General features: G+C 46.0%; 1 protein-coding gene across 1 annotated transcript in view; it reads left to right on the plus strand.

The window, feature by feature from the left end:
- Positions 1-21,623, plus strand: part of GABRQ (gamma-aminobutyric acid type A receptor subunit theta) — a 101,887-nt gene that overhangs the window by 37,553 nt on the left and 42,711 nt on the right. The window contains exon 4 of the mRNA XM_045030659.1: positions 2,690-2,757. Within this exon, the coding sequence (XP_044886594.1) occupies positions 2,690-2,757 (68 nt within the window). The remainder of the gene's footprint in view (positions 1-2,689; positions 2,758-21,623) is intronic.

Consider the following 21,623-nt stretch of genomic DNA (forward strand, 5'->3'; position numbering starts at 1 on the left):
AACAGGGGAGAGAAACATATATATATTTAGATGGCAAAAACTTGATTGTAAACCACAAAAATTGTCAGTGTGTATGTGGGAGCGGGAGGTGAAGGGGAAGGAAGTGGAGGTGGTTGGTGGCAGTGGTAGGACCTTTGAAAGGAGAAGAAACATAGACTCATAGATTCCATGGCCAGAAGGGACCATTGTGATCATCTAGTCTGACCTTCTGTACAACACAGGCCAAAGAACTGCCATACAATAATTCCCAGAGCAGATCTTTTAGAAAAACATCCAAGTTTGATTTAAAAATTGCCACTGATGGAGAATCCACCACGACCCTTGGTAAATTGTTCCAGTGGTTAATTACTCTCACCGTTAAAAATGTACACCTTATTTCCAGTTTGAATTTGTCTAGATTCAGCTTCCAGCCTTTGGATTGTGTTAGACCTTCCTCTGCTAGATTTAAGCAGCATAATCCATTGGACGGCAAATGAGACTAGGGACTCCGAAAACCTGGCCTTCTATTCCTGGCTTTGCCACACACCCGCTGTGTGACCTTGGGCTAGTCTCTGGGCTCTCTCCCACCCTTTGTCTATTTATATTGTAAGCTCTAGGGGCAGGGACTATGTCTTGCTATGCAAATGTATAACCACTAGCACAGTAATGATAGTAATAGCCCTGATTTTAGCTGGTGCTCTCGTAATAAAAAATAGTGTCAGGAAACTGACAAGAGAATGATTTTTTTTCTTACAAAGCCTTTCCTTGTGCTCCTAATAGCACCCGATGTGATTAAGACTGAAAGGGTTTTAAAAATTCACCTGGCTTGTCTCTGCTGAGGCTGGCTATGCCTTTCACACTTCACTCAGCTTGAAAGGTGAGGCTGACAGGTCAGCTCTGTGCTTGCCAACCACGGGGTGGCCAGTTAGTGCCCCTCTGTGCTGTTGGTTTTCTGAGTCGGGCAGACATCAGACTGAGAACTCACCCACTCATTTCAGGCAAACAGCCAGCAGTCTGCTGTCTGTATACTTTAAAGTCCAGCACTGCAGTGTGAATGGCTGATCCTGCTGCAGAATGTCCAACAAGCTCTGAATCAGAGAGGAAAAAAATACTGCACTGTCTCTTTAAGGAGATTTGCACTAATTACAGTAGTTATTGATTCTGATGTTGTAAGTGTTATTCATATCCCAATAAAGGATAATGTTGTCTAATTTACAGGCATAGGGTCTCAGTAACAGCACACCCAATCACAAGGAAGCCTTAATGACACTACTTTCCTATTTCTGGTAACACACAATTAATATATCATTTCATTTCCAGTTTAAATGCCTCCCCCCCACCCCCATTTGCTATTTTTTTTTAGTTATTTTGTGATTATCTGTAAATATTTCAGCACTTGGAGCTGCTAATGATTTGAAGGAAAAGTCAACACGGTGTGTGGCAAAATTTCCTGCCCCTCCTCTTCTGGACTCGTGCAAGAAATCACTCAGTACAACACACACAAGAAGAAGGACCTGATTTCTTGGGGATGGTGCCCACTCAGAGGGGTTTGGATGGGGGTGGAGACTAGAACCCACTAAGACTTTGATCACCTAACAGGCAGATGGTCTCCTCTAGCTGGCCACAGTTAGAGTAGCAGATCCTGTTTTCTCTGTGTGGGCCTAGCTAATAGCCAGCAACATCACATTTACTCACCTATAGGCACAAATCCATATGTTAGAAGCATTGGCCTTACAGAGAGCACTAAGGTATTGGGCTAAAGCACTACAGTTTGAAATCCTGCCATGTGGGGTTAGCAGTGTATATAGTAGGATGTTTATTTTGTATATGGTTACAAGGGGTTATGTGCCAGGGGAAGGGACCTCTGCAATCCTGGGAAAGTTATGTTCTTCTCATACCCCCATTCTACACTGTCCAGTCAGGCATTGGCTCTTTATCCACAGGTGAGGGTGGCTTGGCCGCTGAAGCCTCCTGGGGAAGGGAGTATCTCAATTAACCACTTAGTCAGCCAAAACACACCAAAAGGCGTCCATACAGCTCATTGGCCATGAGGGCAGAGCAAGACGGTACCTTGTTGCCAAGCAGATTAAGTTTGACGATGAACTGAAGTGCAGAGCTGCTCGGAGAAGTGACTGTGAAAAACGGCATCAGCTTCCTCCACAGATCTGCTCCCTGCGTGTCCAGAGGCCTGTCTGCTGTCTGCACTGACTAACATACGGTTTAAAAATGGTTAGCATTGCAGAGCCGACTCCGTGAAGAGGGAGTGAGCTGGAGTCTAGTCCCTCTTATGCCGCAGTGGCAATCTTGTTTGCTACATTCCAGTTATGTGGCCAATCAGTTACACCTATGCAAGCCCATGGCCGAGCATGGGATCCTACAGGTGTCACTCGGGGCAGCACTGGAAGGGAATGGGGCTACACAGGTGTCAGTGAGGGCATCATTTGTTCTGCAGAAGTGAATTATTAGTGATGAAGGAAAGAATCCAGCTTCTCTCTCAGTTCCCAGGGTGAATTTGCAGGGCTGGCAGTTAGAAAAATCCACCTTTCCCCTAGTAAATTGGGCACTCTTGATGTGGAAAGCCTTTCAACCCAGTGGACCTTGTACCTTCACTTTCCATTGGTAACTTCATTGCCCAGTAAGCTGCACTGCTGTGTGTGGGCAGCACGGCTGGAGCTGTGTACTGTTCTAACCTGGGCCCTTTGTGTTTCAGGTAACCCTGTTACAGTGGGAATGAGCATCCATATCTCCAGCATTGACCAGATTTCAGAAGTCAACATGGTAAGTCCAAAAAAGAAGCAAAAAGCCAACAAACTTTATCCATCTTCCAGTGAGAGAGAAATCCAAAGCTATGGCTACTCAGAGTCATTAGAGCGACAGGAGTATTTTTTTTTTGCAAGAGTTTGGGAGCTAACATAGGAGGGGTGGCTAAATTCCAGTGTGTGTAATTAAGTTTGGTTTCTCTGCATTCCTTCTGCAGTTATTCTTCATTTTCTCTCCCAAAATTGTGTTATATTATTGGTGGTGTAGAATGTCTTTCATGTTCCACTCCAGAGATAGTTGCATTTCTGTGGCAGGTGAGGGATATACAGAGTAAAGTGATTAAGGCTCTTCCTGGATAAAACGTAAGGTGTTCATGTGTCATTGCTGTGTATGTAGCAGGACCAAAACAAAGAATGGGAGTGGCGTGGGAGTGGGGCAGGCAAGGGTAAGGATATCTAACATCCCTTCCTACCCTCCAAAGGAACATGTTCCTATCACAGTATGACACATGTGTGCCTCACTCCTCGTTCCCCCTGATTCATGATTCCAGCAGACATGTGCCACTGAGAATGCACATGACACTTGCTGTCCACCTTCAGCCAGATTGCAAGATGATACTGAAATAAACCTATGTTCCAACATGTGCGGGATCTCTGGCATGTACACCCCATTCTAGATGGTGGATTTTGCCTCTGTAGTGTCTCAGATCATTGAGTGACTGCAGGTAAAGCTGCTAGGTTTCTGCTAAAGTTCTACTACCTATATGAGCACCTTTATTCTGGCTGGATGTCTGTGCAGCACTAAGCCCTGATCTACACTACAGAGTTAAATCGATGTCAGACAGATTATGTCGACCTAACTCTACAAGCGTCTACACTAAAATGTAGCTCCCTCCAATGTAACTTGCCCACTACATCGATCGAGAGGCATATTACGTGGGTTGATGTAGTTAGGTCAATGCAGTGTCAGTATAGACATTAACAGTTGCTGCCTTTTAGAAGCCATGCCAGAGTGCCCCACACTGGGAGTTAAATAGATGCAAGCGCCCCTGTTGAAGCCAGGCACCGCTGACACAAGGAGAGTAGTGTGGACGTGCAAAACCGATTCAATTACTCTGATGACTGTGCATTGACGTAACTTAGTTTGACTTAATTTTGTAGTGTAGACTTGTCCTAAAACTCTGTGAGTTCTTTGCTACTGTCCGTTAGGCCTCTTAAATGGAGAATCTCTGAGAATGGCTGCTAGTTTAATTGTATCAAATGCTCCATCAAGAGCATGGTGGGGGACCGTTCCTGGGCATCGTAGACATTTCTGCTAGCCTTTAGTGGTTAGACCTCCAGAGAGCAGATGTGTCTGTTTGCTGCTCTTTTCCAGCATCACAGGGCCAGCGGTGGCATTACAAGTCAGCATGTGTCCAATGACTGCTGCTTCAAACACTTGCCTTACAGTGTTTCGGAGACTGTCTGGAAACAAGAATACGCTGCCAGAGATGGAGATGCCTGTGCTAGGATGGGCTGGACTGGTTTAACGTTGGACTAATGGATTGGTGCTTCTCTCCCTGTTCAGGAAACAGATTCCTGACCCCAGATGAGCTGATCCAGGGGGTCATTAGAGTGGGTGTGGGAGGCATGTATCTCCCCCATGTTTTCTTCCCCACATGCTGGAAGCTGGGACTGGTGACTGTCTAGCAATGGGATGGCTGTGCATCCAGCCCTGTGGGCATTCAACAAAGGACACCTAATTGCTGAGATATGAGGAAAAAGGCCCCGCCGTCTGGCTTGGGGTTACCCCCAGGAAGCTTTTCTTCTGGATCTGCTGCTTTTGAAAGATTGTGTTTGGTGGAAGGGTGAAGGAGACATTCACTGGAGGTTATTCCTCTGTTCTCTCGGTTCTGAACAATGTAGAAGAAGCCCAGCCTTATCTAGAGCTCTCTGGCCAGTGAAGAGAATTAAAACTTTTGTGTCCCAATGCTCCTGCCCTGTTTCTCTGGGTCTGGACATTCCTGTCTGATTTCAGTGCCCACCAGTGTTCCTGCTCTTGGTGTGGGAGGTGGGATTTTTAGGAGTCGAGGGGGAACACTTTTGTTTTAAATCTTCTCTACACTTGGAACAGCTTGGGCCAAATTCAGCTCCGTTGAGTTGAGTGGGAGTTGCACCCACCTGCATCAGGGCTGAATTTAGCTCATGGTGCATCCATGTTCTCAGATGAAACCATTTGCACTGCAAGTTCTTGCACAGTAAAGCCTTGGAGTGCTGCGTTGAGGTCTGGCTTTGCCATGGATCTGTCTAGGACAGGTTAGATTTCCCTGCAGGTCAACCCTTGGCCTTCCATGTGGTACATACGCTTCTCATTGCTACTTCTAACAGCTTGTCTTGTGGGACAAACTCAAAATTCCAGTATAGGTTTCTGGCTCCCAATGCTGTAGTATCTGAGCACTTAAATGTATGTCTCCTCAAAACCCTACTGTGAGATAAGATGGAGTTATCACCCCCCTGTTACGTGGGGAACAGAGGCACTGGAAGTTAGGTGCCAAAGTGCCTTTGAGAATCTGGGCTTGCATGATTTGCCCTACATCTATGGCAGGAAATTGAATCTAGGCCTTCTGCATCTGGACCATCCTTCCCCTCACTGTGCTAACACCACTTTTCAACCCGATGCAGTCATCCCGCCAAACACAGACAGCTCACTCGCTCCAGGAGAGCAGGCCTTCCACCCGTGTGCCATGTCTGTAGTGTCTCCACTGGCAGACTGGCACTGATCACGTCTGTGCTGGGTCCACATGAGAGGGCACTCCACCTATCCACACTGGCTATGGCTGGTCCATACCAGGATGGACGGTGGCTGTCTGCTTCCCACCTTGGGTACATTGAGCCCTTCTTAGGAGAACTGTCCTACCTGCCTTGATGGGTATGTTGTGTCCTCACTGCAGGGGCATTTCTCTCTCCCATGCAGGGTATGACAGGTTCTGGCTCCTGCCTGTTCCTCATACCCTCATGTGCTGTCTCCTAGGAATGTGTCCTGCCTGCCTGTCCTTGATATTTTGCAGGACTGGTCTCCTACCTGTGCCTGATGAACCACTCAGACTCTCACTCTGGGAGTGTGGCTTTCTCCTGTGATCTCTCCACATGTGTGTATGGAGGAGGGGGACCCTTGCTGAGAAGTGTTGTGTCTGCCCATGCTGGAGATGCCTGGTTCTCCTGGGGAAGCTCATTGGCAGACATTTCTTCCCCCCTATGCTGGCTCTATGAGACTCACTGGAAGTATGTTCTTCCAAGCTGTGACTATTATGTCATGTTCTCAATGTGGGAGCTTTCTCCCTGGCTATGTTGGGGGCTCAGGTTCTTACTGGGTTTAGCATGGTACCCTTGATGGACACACTAAATATGCCTGGTAAGGTCTGGTCCAGTGGGCAGGGCACCAGATTGGGATTCAGAAGTCCTGGGTGTTATTCCTGTCTCTGCCACTCACCAGCAGGGTAACCTTGGTCAAGTCACTTTCCTGGGCCGCTGTTTTCTCCTCCCACCCTTTGGCTTGTCAATTCGGACGATAAGCTGGGTGAGCAGCAACTCTTAGCTACATGTCTGTAAAGGGTCTGGCATGATGGGACCCTAATTGACATGAGGACCTTGAAGTGCCACTGTAACTTAAAGAATCAGAACGGGAGAGACAGCTTTGAAGTTGAAGACTGGAGCCATCTTAAGAAGCAGACGTTAAAGGAGCCAGGGATAGTTTTATTCACCGTGTGATGTGAGCTTCTGCACTGAGCAGATTTTGACTTCTTGCTCTCTGCGCTGGGTAGCAAATTCCCCTGGGAAAGGTTGGTGTCTCACCCTGGGTCTGGGCACAGGGATAGCAGCAAGAAAAATAAGGCATTTCTCAGCACCGTGTGAGATCAGGAAATAACCGTTCAAGGAATAAATTAAAGGTGCACAAGCGGGGCTGCGTTGCCATGGAAACCAGATAGCTTCTATTGTTACACAACGAGTGCTGTTCCTTACTGCCCCTTGTAGGATAATTAATTAATCCCCAAATATCCCTTTCTGGCACAATGGGTGCTGCTGCTGTGATCGGAGTGCCCCCTCACCTGCCAGATCCCTTTGCTGTGTTTACCATCTCTTGGGGCTGCAAGTTGCGGCAGACCGGGCACTGAGAGAATGGTGGTAAATGCTGGAGGTTACCGGATACTGTGCTGTATTACACAAGAAGTTAGTTTTCATTGAGATTCCAGCCAGCTATAGTGCTGCAAGGTAATGCAGCTGTCCTACAGTGATACAGTAGTTTTCTGAGTGTTGTAATACCGAGGAGATGATGCAGTAATATCTCAGAATGGTGGTGGGAGGGGGGAGTTTCCTACGTGCTCTAATGTAGCAGAGGCAATGCAGTTGTGTCTCAGGGATGGAGGCTTCCAGGTGCTGATTTGGTAAAGCAGATTCAGTTGTGTGCTAGTGCTGGAGGTTCCCAGATGCTGTGCTATATTGTAGCAGAAGTGATGGAGTCATGCCTTAGTGCAAGAGGTGCTTGGCTGTAGTGCTGGAATTGTAATATCTTCTCAGAGTCATTATAATTAAAGTGCACTTCTCTGAAAAATGACTGTGGAAAAAAGAACCCCTTTCTGCTCACCAGAGCTGCTCCCTGCATGTATTCAGGCTCCTATTCTCTGACTTTACTCACCAAAGTAGTGTTTTATTCCTACATACTCCCCCTAGCCTTGCCAAGCCAACTCTGCTAAGACTAAGCAGGAGCTTATTCTGCCTTCTGCATCATTTAACAGGATTGTTTGCTAAGTTCCGACCATTTACACTGATATAAACACCTGTCCTGGATCCCATGTGCCGAACCGGGCAGGTATTGATTAAGGCTCTGCCGGCCAAATGCAGCCTTCATTTACAGGTGACAATGCAAAGGAAAGAGTCTAGCTTGACTCCTCTCAGATCTCCAGATGGATTTTCAAGGCTGAAAAATAAAATCATATGAAATTACCGAGAACAGCGCTGGGCAAATAATGGAAACACAGTGCTTGTGAATATTGGTAAAGGAAATTTGCTGTATAAATTATCTGCCAAATGTTATCCAACCAGCTGTGACTGAGAGACAATGAACATGGAGCTCCATAATGCCATTTCTGTGGAGTCACTTTGTGGAGTATGGCAGAAGTGTAATATGGCATTAAGAAACCTAGAAATTGCCAGACTGGATCATGAGTCCATTTAGTCTGGTATCGTCTGACAGTGGCCAGTACCAGCTACTTCAGAGGGAGTTGAAAAAACCCAACGTCAACAGTTATGGAATAATCTATCTATGGTAGAATTTCTCTCCTAACTCCCATCAGTTAGAGGTTGACACTAGCTCTTTCTCTGAAGGTTACTTTTGGAGATGAAATTCATCTAACGTGTTCTCATGCTGCAATTCAGTTAATCAGGAAGTTAATAAAAATCCCTTCAGCCATTCATGTGTTATCTGAGCATGGGAGTCGGGAAGAGTGGGAACCCCAAACCAGCTGTCAATACTTAAAAAAAGAAAAGACAATTACCCTCTGTGACTTTTCTACTGGGTCTCCTGCTCTGAAACAAAAATGTGAAGCTCAATGATTCAACAAACACCAAAAGCAATATATAAGCACCATGGACAGCACTGTTTAGCTTTCCAGCTGCTTTCCCTGTATTTGCAACTTCTTGTGGCTCCCATGATTTATTCATCCCAGGATGCACTCCTACATCTGCAATATTATTGTTTGAGTTTTTGTTATACCATTAGCTTTAAAATTTTATAAACCTTGGCGCAGGTGACAAGTTGAAAAGTTATGGGAGGGTTATTGTTGCCGGGGAAAGGGTCAGGATGGAGCTTCCCTGTGGAAAAATTTCCCAGCGATGTGCATGAAGATGGTGCGATGTATAGGGTATTTATAGTACATTTGCTTGATGAAGGTGTGCAGTGAAATCAGTTAGAATGGAGGGGCAACAAGGTGCCATGCAGGACCGAACCTGAAGGCAGTGAATATGATCTGGCTGCCCTCTCTTATAACTGCTTAATGCTACACTCCACTATCTGTGTGCATGCTCATGAGAGCGACTGCATCGCGGAGGGCGCACTGCACTATGTCGGTCTGAATTAAGGAAGGTAACATATTGTGTCTGCTATTTTCCAACCTCTAGAAACTTATTTGAAAGCCAAATTTCTTCCTACAAGGTAAAAGCAACAATTTCTATGCAGACGACATTCAGCGCGTTCCCAGTGCAAGTTATAAACAGAGCTGCTTTTGAGCTAGCTGAGTGCACTATACTGAGCCTTATTTTGACATGGGAGATGAGGGTGCACGCGGAAGATGAGGGTGCTCAGGACCTTGAAGGACCAGGCCTATAGTTTCTTGATCCTTCACAAACAGGGATAATCCTTTATCTTTATTATGAGCTATCTGTCTATCTTTATTTCAAATGTGCCTATCTCTGTGGTAGTATCGGCCCATATGAAGCTTGGCAGTATTCTGTATTCTCACTGGAATGTACATATACACTTGCTCTTTTGTTTTTTATTATTGTTATTTATTATTATTTTCACTTTAACTTTTGTGTGTGAGTTCCTGCTGCAGTGCTGGATGAGGCTGGGGAGAAGTGGACACTATAAGGAGTGGAGCTATTAGACTCCATAGCTGAGCGGTATTTGTTCCATGCACAAAAAGCCAATTGCATAGGCTCAGTCCTATGGCCACACAGAGCTGCTTGCAGGATTGAGGAAGGTGGGGAGGAAGGAAGAATGAATCTGTATGAGAAGGAAAGCAGAGTGGGCAGCTCAGTGTATATATATGACCCCCCATCTTGAATTCCTTTACAAACCTTTACAAACCTGTCTTCTTAGTAGGCAAACTATCTGGATGAAATCCTGGCCCCATTGAAGTCATTTTGACATTCACCTCACTGGAGCCAGGATTTCATCTTCTATATTTAAAGTCACCAGTGACGGAAAACACCATCATCGCTACAAGGATTCACCAATGGTAGTGATGACCTAACAAAGATTGAGAATCTACAGACCCCTCTGTCCTTTTCAAAGATATAGTTATGAGTTTTTTATTCACCTCTTTAACTCTTAAAATAGGTTTTCCTCCAGAAAAGCCCAACTAAGGAAATTACATGCAAATAATTTACTAGAAGTAATGTGGGTTAGTCTCTCTGTTCACTGCTTCTTGGTGCCCAAAGGTTTTAGAACATAGAGGAGATGAAGCATTTATGTCTTGGTGCTGGAAGTTCTTAGTGGTCTACTATCTTATTCCAGGATACAAGTAATTCCTGTTGAAGTCATGAATGTGTTCTCATAGCATTCAGGAATTTCTAGCACTGTGACATGACTGCATTACCTGCAATATATTACAGCACAGCATCTGGGAATTACTTGCTCAGAATATTAAACATTCTGCTGTAGTATAGCACAGCTAAATGCAGTTATATGCTAGAAGTTATGAGCTGTAATATACTGCAGGTGATGCAGTCATGTCACAATGCTGCAGGTTCCTGGATATGGTAGTGTTGCAATATAGCAGGTGCAATATGCTGCCCTGTCTTGGTGCTGGGGAGGGGTTCAAAGTAGCTGGCCTGTGACATAACAGAGGTGATGCAGATGTGTCTCCGAGGAATTCCCAGATGCTGTGCTGTGATACAGCAGAGGTAGTGCAGTCCTGTCTCAGTGCTGGGGGTTCCCAGATGCTGAGATACAATGGGATATTGCAGACATATTTCAAGTGCTGGGCGTTTCCAGACACTGTGCTGTAATATAATGCATCACAGCTGGTATTTCTCTTTGCTTTCTACTGCCAAAGAGCTCACTGTAGTACAACTTAGGTCATGTAGTTATTGTCACTGGTTCAAGTTCTTGGGTGCAGTGCTGTAATTTACCATTTGCTTGTGGATGTTTACTTGTGAAGCCAAGTAGTGGCTATATGCATACATGTAGCCATACCTCTCCCAAAAGAGAGGGCTGACAGAAAATGAAAAGGCAGATCCTGAACAAATCTTGCTTCCTTACACAGTTGCCAATCCTGCATACTACACCGTCACGTGCACAGCATGCTTACACTCCTGCCATCATTCTCGCATCTCAGTTTATTTTGCTTCTTCTGTACTATGATGACTAATTAAACATCCCCAGCTCTCATCTTCTCCAGCAGTAGGGAGCAGCCGGTGCATGGTGGATTACATCAACAGGGCCACCTGACTACTAGGAGAAATGGGATCTATATGTTTTCCCCAAACCAAAAGGAAGATTGGAGAAATAGGAGGTGGGGAAAACATTCAACTGATTTTTAGACATAGCATCTTAGTGCAGTCTGCCAGGGATCGGAGCATCTTTCTTCAGCATGAGTGCAGTCTTAAAAGCTAAGGGCTAGATGCTGAAACCGTTAATCACATAGAATCATAGGTGCTGGAACTAGAGCTGTTGGGGGAGGGGTGGAGAGCTGCCGCACCCCCTGGCTTGAAGTGGGTTCCATCATATACAGGGTTTATAGTTTGGTTCAATGGCTCGCAGCACCCCCACTATACAAATTGTTCCAGCACCAAATAGCACCAAATAGTGCCTTCCTCTACTAGCAATCTCCATGATTTCAATGGGCCTTCTCCTGGAGTAAGGTACTACACAATGTGAGTAAAGAATCTGGCCCAATGAATGCAACATAAGTCCATTGTTGGAGCAATGTGGAGGAAGCTCAAGTTTGAATAAACACGGTGACTAAATTTCCTTCTCCACTCTGGAACGAGTGATCCTTCGGTACTAGAGCTAGAGTCTTGTGTGGATAGAGCAGGGTGACAGTGCTCTCATTATTAATAAAGCAAACAGTTGTGCGGCATTCGGTAGTGCTCCTAATTCACTGGTCTGAAATTGATTATCACACACAAATGTTGATTACATAGAGACGCCCCGGTTTAGAAATTGGAAAATAGGTCAGTGTTACTCAATGACTAGAGAGATCAAGTTGGTAATGCCATACTCCTGACCATTTGAAAAAGGCAGACAAAGAGTTGGTTATGTGTAACAGATTTTCAGAGTAAATCAACTCAATTTCCAGACCCATGCCAAGAGTCTGTTTCCTTCTGTATTTCTGTTTTCTTCCCTTTCTTCTCTTTCATTTCTTTAATTATTGTCCATCGACTTGTCTGTCTAATCCCCAGGTTCTTACAAAATACCCATCACCATGGTACCTATGTAATACTGCTCAGATATTGCCCTCCTGTGTCTCTTCAGATTCCTCCAAATGTCCAACATAACATTTTGGTTTGGTGAAAGGAAGCACCTTCAAAGTTTGGATGCTTTATCTGAACATCATGTGACTGCAAAATTAAGGGTTTGGCTTTAATGTCATTGAGAGTTGCAGGTGGTCCATATTTCTCATGATCCCATGGTCAGGCTCTTAGACTGGAATTCTGTCATGGACAGTGCAATATTTTGTTCCTTATGCAAGTTATCCCAGCTAGAACCAGGCAAAACAAACTTGTGGGGAAATGTAAAATAACAGGGCTGAAAGCTACCGGAACTTTTCTGAAGTCCTTAATAAGTTGGTTCAGATTCTGGACAAGACTTCAGGGGAGCATCATATTTTACTCAAAATGGCTTATATCCTCTATACTGTGAGTCATAAATGTGGCAGCTCCCCATGTTCAGTCCCAAGTGGATCACAGGGGACATTTCAAAGAAGAAAACATGTGGCCCTTTATTTTTCTCTGAATTGGAAATTCATCACACCTTTTGCTTCTGTGCTTCCTGCAGGAATTTATTACAAAGAGCAAAGATTGGTATTGGGATTATATGAGTATAGAGTGATACATGTGCACGAACACAGAGAAGGATATGGCCCAACAATCTTACAATATAAACCAGAGAAAGCACAGTGCAACAATTCAAGTGAATGAGGATATGAATCAATGGTAAAGAGACCAGGGTAGGAAATAGGAAATATGCCTGGAAGAAGAACTGGGCTTGGAAGAGGAGAGGGAGACAAGAAGTGGGGGACTGGTCTAAGTATAAGAAACTGCATGAATGTATGCACTAAACCAAGAGTGGGACATGGTGACCAAGGGCTGATGGTGAGGAAGGGACAAAAAATGCATCGTCAGCCACTACCATCCTGGCTTTCTGCAGCATCCCTCCTCGGAGGATGATCTGAGAACTGGAGAAAAGGATCAGTACTTTTACAGTAGCAGCTGGATTTCAAAGGATCCTAGAGAGACTGAGCATATCAAGTTAGGGGTGATATTGCCTTATTCCCAATGGAAAACTATGCAGCTTCTCTCTATGAGATGCTGAGTATCGTGAGCTTTAAATCAGGGTTTCCATTGCTCTTTGACTAGCTGTGCCTCCTTTGGTCCCCGTGTAAGCAAAGAGGAAACCCCTCTGGAAGATCCACAAATCCAGCTCTTTGCCCCCTCTCCTATGGGCGAGCCCCACATGCCTCTATAGGGCTGAGCAAGGGACAGTTTTGTATTAGACTCAGAGTAAACATCCACCCACAACCACCTCCATGCTGGAAACACTGATAACCCTGGTATGAGAATGTAGCCTCTGTGCCCTGCTCCTGATTCTAACCCCCAGAAATAGCCAGGGATACCTACCAGCCCATGGATACCTGGTAGAGGAGAAGCCTGGTACAGGACTTAGTTGACTATGGAACATATCAGATGATTCCACTCCATCACATAGAACTGAAATTCCTATAGCAACAGTGCCAGCTTCACCACCTGGGCCACCAAGACTCAGGCATGTCTGCCTGGAGTAGGGCTGCAGCTGCAGAAGAGACCTGGAATCCCAAAGACAGCTGGTACAGTACCAAAATGGGTAGGATTGGCCTGGGAAGGGGGCATTGTTTCAGCACCCCTACCAGGCAGACTCCTTCCACCAGGCACTAGGAAACCTGGCTGTCATCCCACCAGAGGAGAGTGACAGAAGTCCCACCAATGCCTTCCCCTTGGTTGGGGGCCCCCACCCTCCTGTGAAGCTGTTTCCATCCGCCCGCGTCCCTGGGAGTGAATGTGGCCCAAGATTCTCCAGCCCCCATGGGGTGTCTTAACACTCTCCATGTTACAAGAAAGCTCTTTCTATATATATGTAAATAGTTAATGGAGAAGATCCTCAAGAATTTGTAGCACCATTCCCAATTTGTGTAGGCCCAATAAAATATTGCTCACTTCAAATGGCGTTCTCCATCCGTCTCTTTGCCTGGAGCTCTTAGCATTAAGCACTAGCTTTGAAACCCCCCACATCGCCTGGAACCACAAGTCCAAGCCGTAATAGGATTGACTCAGCCCTTGTTCATTCCAGTGCTGATCACCTGAGTTCTGTGCATCTTCCTAATATGCTGGCCTCCCAGGTGAGAGCATCCTGAGTTCACATTAAACTATCCCATGATCCTCAGAGTGAGAGTTTACCTAGGATTCCTTAGCCAAGATTTTCCTTCGCCACACTATGTGCTGAAGCCAGCTGCGTTTTGGGGGTGCTATAGTATAGAGAAAAGTGCTTTGGGATGAATGGTGCTATATAAAATATTACAATTATCTATCTGCTTCTGTACCAAATGGCTCATCTTTAGATCGGCACATACTGCAATATTTTATAGTAACAATACAAACTACTGCAGTTCACAATAGCATTCCTACAGTATTTGGAAACGTTGCAGAGTACTGTATGTACCTAGGTCAAAAGCTTTTAGTAGCTACTCACTTTGTTCTCAGTTCTTAGAAAGGCAAAACTCTGAATGCCTATTTATTGAAAAAAACTGCTATATTCTAAAGCAATGCTCCACATCTCTGCCTCTTTCAACAACAGTGCTGCAGTGTACTGGAGGAATACTGTAGAATGCTTAAATATTTTCCTGACGTTGGTGAAAGCTTCATCTGGATATGGACTGCCTTAAAATTGAATAAGATCTCCAGGTTCTGGCCTATAGACAACCCAGAATATATACATTGAAAGCATGCAGCTATGGAGTGTGGGTGTGGGTATGCGCACGAGCCTCTCAATATAGAAACCAGTTCTGAATCCAAATGTGTGTGTGGGGGGGTTGCAATTTGAATATGTAAATAAATAAGGATATATATAGCTCTATACGTTATATACATGCTAAGCGATGATGGCAGATAAAAACCTTGCTTCTTCTGAAGGCTGGAACAGGGCTCCCTGTAATTCCCACGTTTCCTGGACCCCCTCCCTTCTGCTATCACATTTGCAGGCCTCTGGAGGAGGGGGCATAGTTAATATTCTGAATCTGTGCCGTGTTGCTAGGCAACAGAGAAGAATGACTGTTCAAGTCAGAAGAATGGTAGGAAAGGGAGAGGAACTAATGAGATGTTGGAGGTCCAGACAGGCCCTCTGGTCAGATAAAAGGGGTCACGACGAAATGGGTTGTGGGATAGCGTGCATGTGTGACTGTGTGCGGAACAGGGATTAGGCAAACCCCGCTGCTCTGCTCTGAGCAGTGATCCCAGGCAATTCCCACAGATTAAAGGGGAGACCTTGGGATAACAGGTCAGATTCTCAGTCCCTCCCAAGTCCCCCTTGATGCAGCAAAGGAGGAGAATCTTCAACAGGGGTAGAGCTGCCCTCACTGGCATAGGGGGACAGCTGGGCAGGAGAGTGCCCCTCCTATATTCTCCCCCAGTCAGGGATATGTTGCATTTGAGCCAGTGTCCGGAAACTGCCCGACTCAGAGCAGCCATTTTGGGAGTGGGGGAACATGGCTCACGCAGGCTCAGCAACTCAGAGGCTTGACCCTGTCTCCTCTTCCAGCCTCAGGGGAGAAAACAATTTGCCACCACCTTGGGCTCCCCATAGCAGGACTGGAAGGGGACATGGGTTGTGTCCTGGTTTCCCCGAACCCCACTCTTGGCCTCCTTCGGTGCACACACGTTGATGTTTTACCCTCACCATACCTTCCGGAGGTAGAGAACGATCCCTTTTCCTGTTTTACAGATGTAGAACTGAGGTATAGAGGTTTGCACTGTGTCAGAGGAGGGAATTAAACCCAGATCTTCTCAGTCCCAGGCCAATACTTTAACCCCAAAGGCCATCCTCCCTCTTGTCCATCTGTCTGCATGATCACAATGGTTGACCTGCGAGAAGTGGGGCAGTCTGGGAGCAACTGGGCATCGCATGCTTCTATGACAACCCTTCCTTTAATTGCAGTGCTGTGCCCATTGGTAGCTCCCACTCCTATCCCTCCACAGGCTTTTGTCCCCTCTCAGTATTGTCAGTTGTATCAAAGACCTCGAAAAAATTACACAGCGCCTTTGGGTATTTTTATTATCTGGATACTTTATTTACCGAGCTCGCATGGGCTCTTTGCCAATAACTTTCAGCCAACTCTGCAAATATAATTCCCTGGCTCTGGGATTGTTGGTCCTGAGCACTGCAGAGAGCACTTGCTCACCACGCACGGGCATTGCAGATCGGTATCTCTTCCTTCAGCTTGGAATTGCATTCAGCTGCCCATAAATTCAAAGCATTTGACACCTGCCTGTGGACTTTCTGGGCTTGCTGAAATCTCCGTTTTTTTGCATGCACAATGTACTAAGCCAGGAGAATCAGGGAGACCCTCATATGGATCTAACCTAAGTGCTGTTGTTGGTCAGTCACCTTAAACCTGTCAGTGATACTTATGAAGCTGAATTGCTCAACTGGGAGGAGGGTACCACAGGTCATATTCTGAACTCAATTATGCTCAGGTAAATCTGGAGTGGCTCCATTGGCTTTAATAGAGATTCTCAGGGTTGACACTGGTGCAACTGAGAGCAGAATCTGGTCCATAATTAGAACCTGGGATAGACTATATATATTCTCTGGAATATATTCTGCAGTGCAGAGTCCAGCTTTTAAGAGGCTTGATTTTAAAAAATGAGCATGTACTACTGAGTTTGCAGACTTTGTGGGTGTGCAAGGTGTTTGTACATACAGGGGGACAGTTAGATGCATAACTGGAGTTGTTTGCACATGCAACTCATTATACAGATGCTCCCCAGGTTATGCAAGACCCGACTTACGCAAATTCGCACTTATGGAAAAAGTTCCATAAGCCAGAAATAGGATTTTTGAGTTGCGGAAATTTTTCGTAATGTACGGGTATACATTTCCGACTTATGCAAAATTCGAGTTACGCAAGGCTTTTCGGAATGGAAAGATTGCGTAAGTCAGGGGGCGTCTGTATTTGTAAGTGCAAACTGGGCACGCACAATTGCTTGGGCTTGCCGAAGAAAACCGGGCCCTAAATTTCTCAAGCAATGGGGTTTCCATCACTTCTCTTGGGAGACTCTTCCACGGTCCAATTGATGTTACCGTTGGGAGTATGTCTTGCTATTCACCCAACTTTTTCCTGTCCTTAATTTCATCCCATTATACCCTCGCATCCCAAACCATCCTAAATAGCCCCTCCCTATGTTCAGACCCAACAGATCCTTACACACTCTTACAACCTTTGTTGGTATTCATTTATTAAAACTATGCTGTGCATAGCTAGTTATTTTAATCATCCTGCGTACTGTACATCAGTCCCTTCACCCCATTAATTGGTTTTGTTGTTTTTTCCCTTGGACCCTCCTGTTTATTAACGTCCTTCTGGTATCTTCCTGAATGGGCTCACCATCCTGTTCCTCTCCCCTCCTTTAAATCTCTTCTGAAAACACATGATAGGGGCATTATCTGTAGAGCACCAGGAACATTTCTATTGCTGTAGAAATTCTAATGGTTTTGGTGTGCAGAGCTGTGTGTGCAGGATTCCACCCTACACCCCAAGCAGAGCAGTACTGTTACTGCCCTGATGTGTGACATGATACCACTACCTATGCAGCCCCAAACAGCATTGTCCTTTTGGACTGCCACAATGAATTACAAGCGCTATTTAATTTTCTGCCCAGGAGGAAAAAATAGCCTCCAATGTGTATTATATACACTTACCGCTTGCCTATAGATCCAAGGGCCTCAAAGAGCTTTATGAAGGCGAGTTGATATCATTATCTCCATGTTATGGGGGGGGGCAATGAGGCATATGTAAGATGCCCAAGGACACCCAGTGAGTTAGCAGTGGATGAGCTGGGAATAAGTTTCAGGGGTAAACTTTTCAAAAACATCTTAGTGTATGTCTACACTGCAAAACAAAGAAACCCCATAGCAGTGACTCTTAGAGCCCAGGTCTACAGACTCAGGCTCACACAATAGCCTGGGGAGCCTGGGGAGGGGCATGGATCTCTGAGCCCAAGCTGGCATGTCTACAGGGCTATATTTAGTGCTGTAGCATGAGCCCTGCAAGCCTGAGGCTGTAGACCTGGGCTCTGAGACTCGTTGCAGTGTAGACTTACCCTGTGTGACTTAGAAGCCTAGGCCCAGATCCCCAAAGGAAGTTAGGTGCCTAATGCCCATTGATTTCAATGGAAGGTAGGTGCCTTAATACCTATACGTCCTAAGTCACTGAAGTGCTTCTGAACATTTTACTCCAAATCTCTTGGGTTTTAGTCCCGTGTTCTTTCCATTGAGCCACACATACAGAGACAACTCCACAACATTTCCTCTGTGATGATGTGGTGCGACTGGATTTGTGTATTTAAGATCGTTGGAAAGATCTCTAAGGGGAGCTTTATATCCTATAGCAAACATGCTATGGGGCAAAATGGACCAGGAATATCCATTTAGAAAAGACATTTTCCTTCCCTGCCATATTGTTGGGCACAGCAGCCCAGTGATGGCCCAGGAGGAAGTAGCCTTGTTCAGAATCCTCCTGCTATAAAATCAGGACATTTTCTTCTTGCTTGCTGCTACTGCTGTTGCTGGCTCATTTCAAGAAAGTGACTGTGAGGCAAAATTCCACTGGTGACTGCATGTCTCACGAGAGGCAGTGATGTTTGCTCTTTGAATGGGGCCATGTAGGAAAACCCCAAAGGTATCCTGTGCTCTGGTAGGATTGCACGTTCTCTCCTCCCGATCATCATAAGAGAGGCTGTAGAGAACCAGTAGCTGTGCTGGTCACACTTTAAGTGTCTCATATTCAGAGTTAATTGAGATTTAACAGGAGAGTTGTTGCATGTTAATTAAATACAAAGTGATTATTAAAAACATATTTTTTGAGGTTTAGCAGCTGTGTAATAAGAGACGTGTCTGTTACGTATACAGCGGGCCATTGGCAACTGCGACTTAGAAAAAATGAGGGGTTCTGGTGTAGCCGTAAACCTGGAGAGGAAAGCTCTGGATAATGGCTGGTGTGTAAACACCAAGATGTGTTCATAGCCATGGCAACAAGTGTATAGTGGACACAGATACCATAGGCTAGGTCAGCAGCTGCAATGGATATCGGCTTGGTACAGCTCTATTGGGGGAAACTAAGACAGAGGTGGGGGAGAGAAATGAAATGGTTTAATGAAGATTCCCGCATGCAAACATGGTAGGGGTTGGTCTGTTGGGTCTGAAGAGTTGGGTAATGCCCTTTACAAGCATAAGATGCACTCAGAGCCTCCTGGGAGATCTGTGGAAATGAGATCCCCACACTGATAAGGTGGCAGAACTCTCTCACCACCTGGCCTATTGGTGAGCCGCCCAGGGCTTGTTTATGGCCCTGAATACAGAGGCAGTTCAGAGCTACACTGCCCCAGCAGCAGCGCTGGAAAGGACTGTGCCTTCAGCGTGGCAGATGGTGGGTGGGGATCACATTGAACCATCCCATCGAGTGGCTTAGCATACCCCCCACCCCCGCTTCTGCATCCAGCCAGCTCTGTGAGCCAGTGCTGAGGGGAATCACACAGAAACTTGTTTGCGTGGTTGAGGCTCCAGGTAGATCATGTACCATAAGTGATGGTTCTGGAAAGCATGTTCTGTGGGCGAGACCACCATTACATACAGGCTCACATTACATAGGCTGTTCCTCTCCCATTCCCACCCCCGCGCTGGCTGCTCCTCCTCTCACCTTGTGAGTTTCCAGTTTGACAGGCAGGGCCGCCCAGAGGATTCAGGGGGCCTGGGGCAAAGCAATTTCGGGGGCCCCTTCCATAAAAAAATTGCAATACTATATTCTTGTGGGGGCCCCTGCAGGGCCCAGGCAAATTGCCCCACTTGCTCCCCGCCCACGGGCGGCCCTGGGAAAAATAAACCTTCCGGATCTCGGCACAAACACAGTTTTGAGAAAACTTCTTTACAAGGTATCACTGGTTCTCAGAATCAGCTAGTGCTAAAAGGCACTAAAGCTCATTAAAAGGGTTGGACAAATATTTTCTGTCAAAACTTTTTTTGGACCAAAAACTAGGGGTTTTTAAAAAGCAGAAAAAAAATCACAGACAATGTTTGCTTTCCTTCAAAATTTGTTGTGTTTTTTTTAATTGAAAAGCCGAAATTCGTCTGCCAAAATCTGAATATGGTTTGGGGTTTCAGAAGTGTGTGGACAGATATTTGCTGCTTGCTGTGTTTGATTGTTTAAAGAAACAATAAAAAATTCTGCTTAAAAAAAATTGCAAAACTTTTGAACCACCTCAGCTTGTGACCAAACGCCTGAACCCATCCAGTCAGAGATTTTTCCAGGTTTCTAATACTCCGCTCGCTTCCTTGACTCATAACTGTCTCCATAACTTTGGGTTCATTTAGCTTAGAACATAAGAACAGCCATACTGGGTCAAACCAAAGGTCCATCCAGCCCAGTATCCTATCTACTGACAATGGCCAATGACAAGTGCCCCAGAGGGAGTGAACCTAACAGGTAATGATCAAATGATCTCTCTCCTGTCATCCATCTCCACCCTCTGACAAACAGAGGCTAGGGACACCATTCCTTACCCATCCTGGCTAATAGCCATTAATGGACTTAACCTCTATGCGTTTATCTGTTTCCTAGAGACTGGCTCCATGGGGTCCCTCACAAACTGGAGATGGTTACTGTGGGTTTGTCTTTAGTATAGCTTATGTACATATTCCATGAACTGAGCATTTGAGCTTGTTCCAGAATCTGGGATGAGCCTATGTTGTGAAAACTGACATGCTCAAAATAGCACATGCATGTGAATGGACACAGGGTGCTAAAATTAAATTAACCCAGGGGTTCTCAAACTGGGGGTCGGGACCCCTCAGGGGGTCACAAGGTTATTACTGGGGGTTGCAAATTGTCAGTCTCCACCTCAAACCCCACTTTGCCTCCAGCATTTATAATAGTGTTAAATATATAAAAAAGTGTTTTCAATTTATATGTGGGGGGGGTGTCGCACTCAGAGGTTTGCTATGTGAAAGGGGTCACCAGGACAAAAGTTTGAGAACCACTGAACTAACCCCTCTGAAGCCTCAGGGATTGCAGGGGAGGCGGGGGCGTCTCCCTTAGTAGGGTCGGGAAGGAGGTAGGTGGTGTAGGATATTGCTCTTCTCATGTGATCCCTCCCCCAGTGGCTAATTTTAAATGAAGCTACCCTCCCCTGACATGAATCTGAAATTAAATATAGACTATAATTTGGCATTTGAGAAGTTAAAGGGATGGTAGCCCTAATGGAAAAGCTAACAGCTTGGCTCTTCTGCAAGCCTCAAACTGCTGAATGAGCTTTAGGGTAGCGAAGGCTGTGCCTCCCAAACAGTCTGGCCCTGCCCCCTATCTGACCCCCACCCACTTCCTGCCCCCCAACTGCCTGCCCCCCTCAGAATCCCCAACCCATCCTGCTTCTTGCCCCCTCACCTTCCCCCAGAGACCCCCCACCACCACCCCGGGACCCCACCCCTGCTCCCTGTCCCCTGACTGCCCCAACCCCTATCCACTCCCCCGCTGAGTCCTGACAGACCCTCGGAACGCCCATGATCCAACCCCCCCATTCCCTGTCCCCTGACCGCTCCCCCAACCTCTGCCCCCTCCCTGTCCCCTGACTGTCCCTGGGACTCTCTGCCCCTTATCCAACCCCCCC

The sequence above is a fragment of the Mauremys mutica genome, chromosome 9 (genome assembly GCF_020497125.1).
Source record: "Mauremys mutica isolate MM-2020 ecotype Southern chromosome 9, ASM2049712v1, whole genome shotgun sequence".
NCBI lineage: Eukaryota > Metazoa > Chordata > Testudines > Geoemydidae > Mauremys > Mauremys mutica.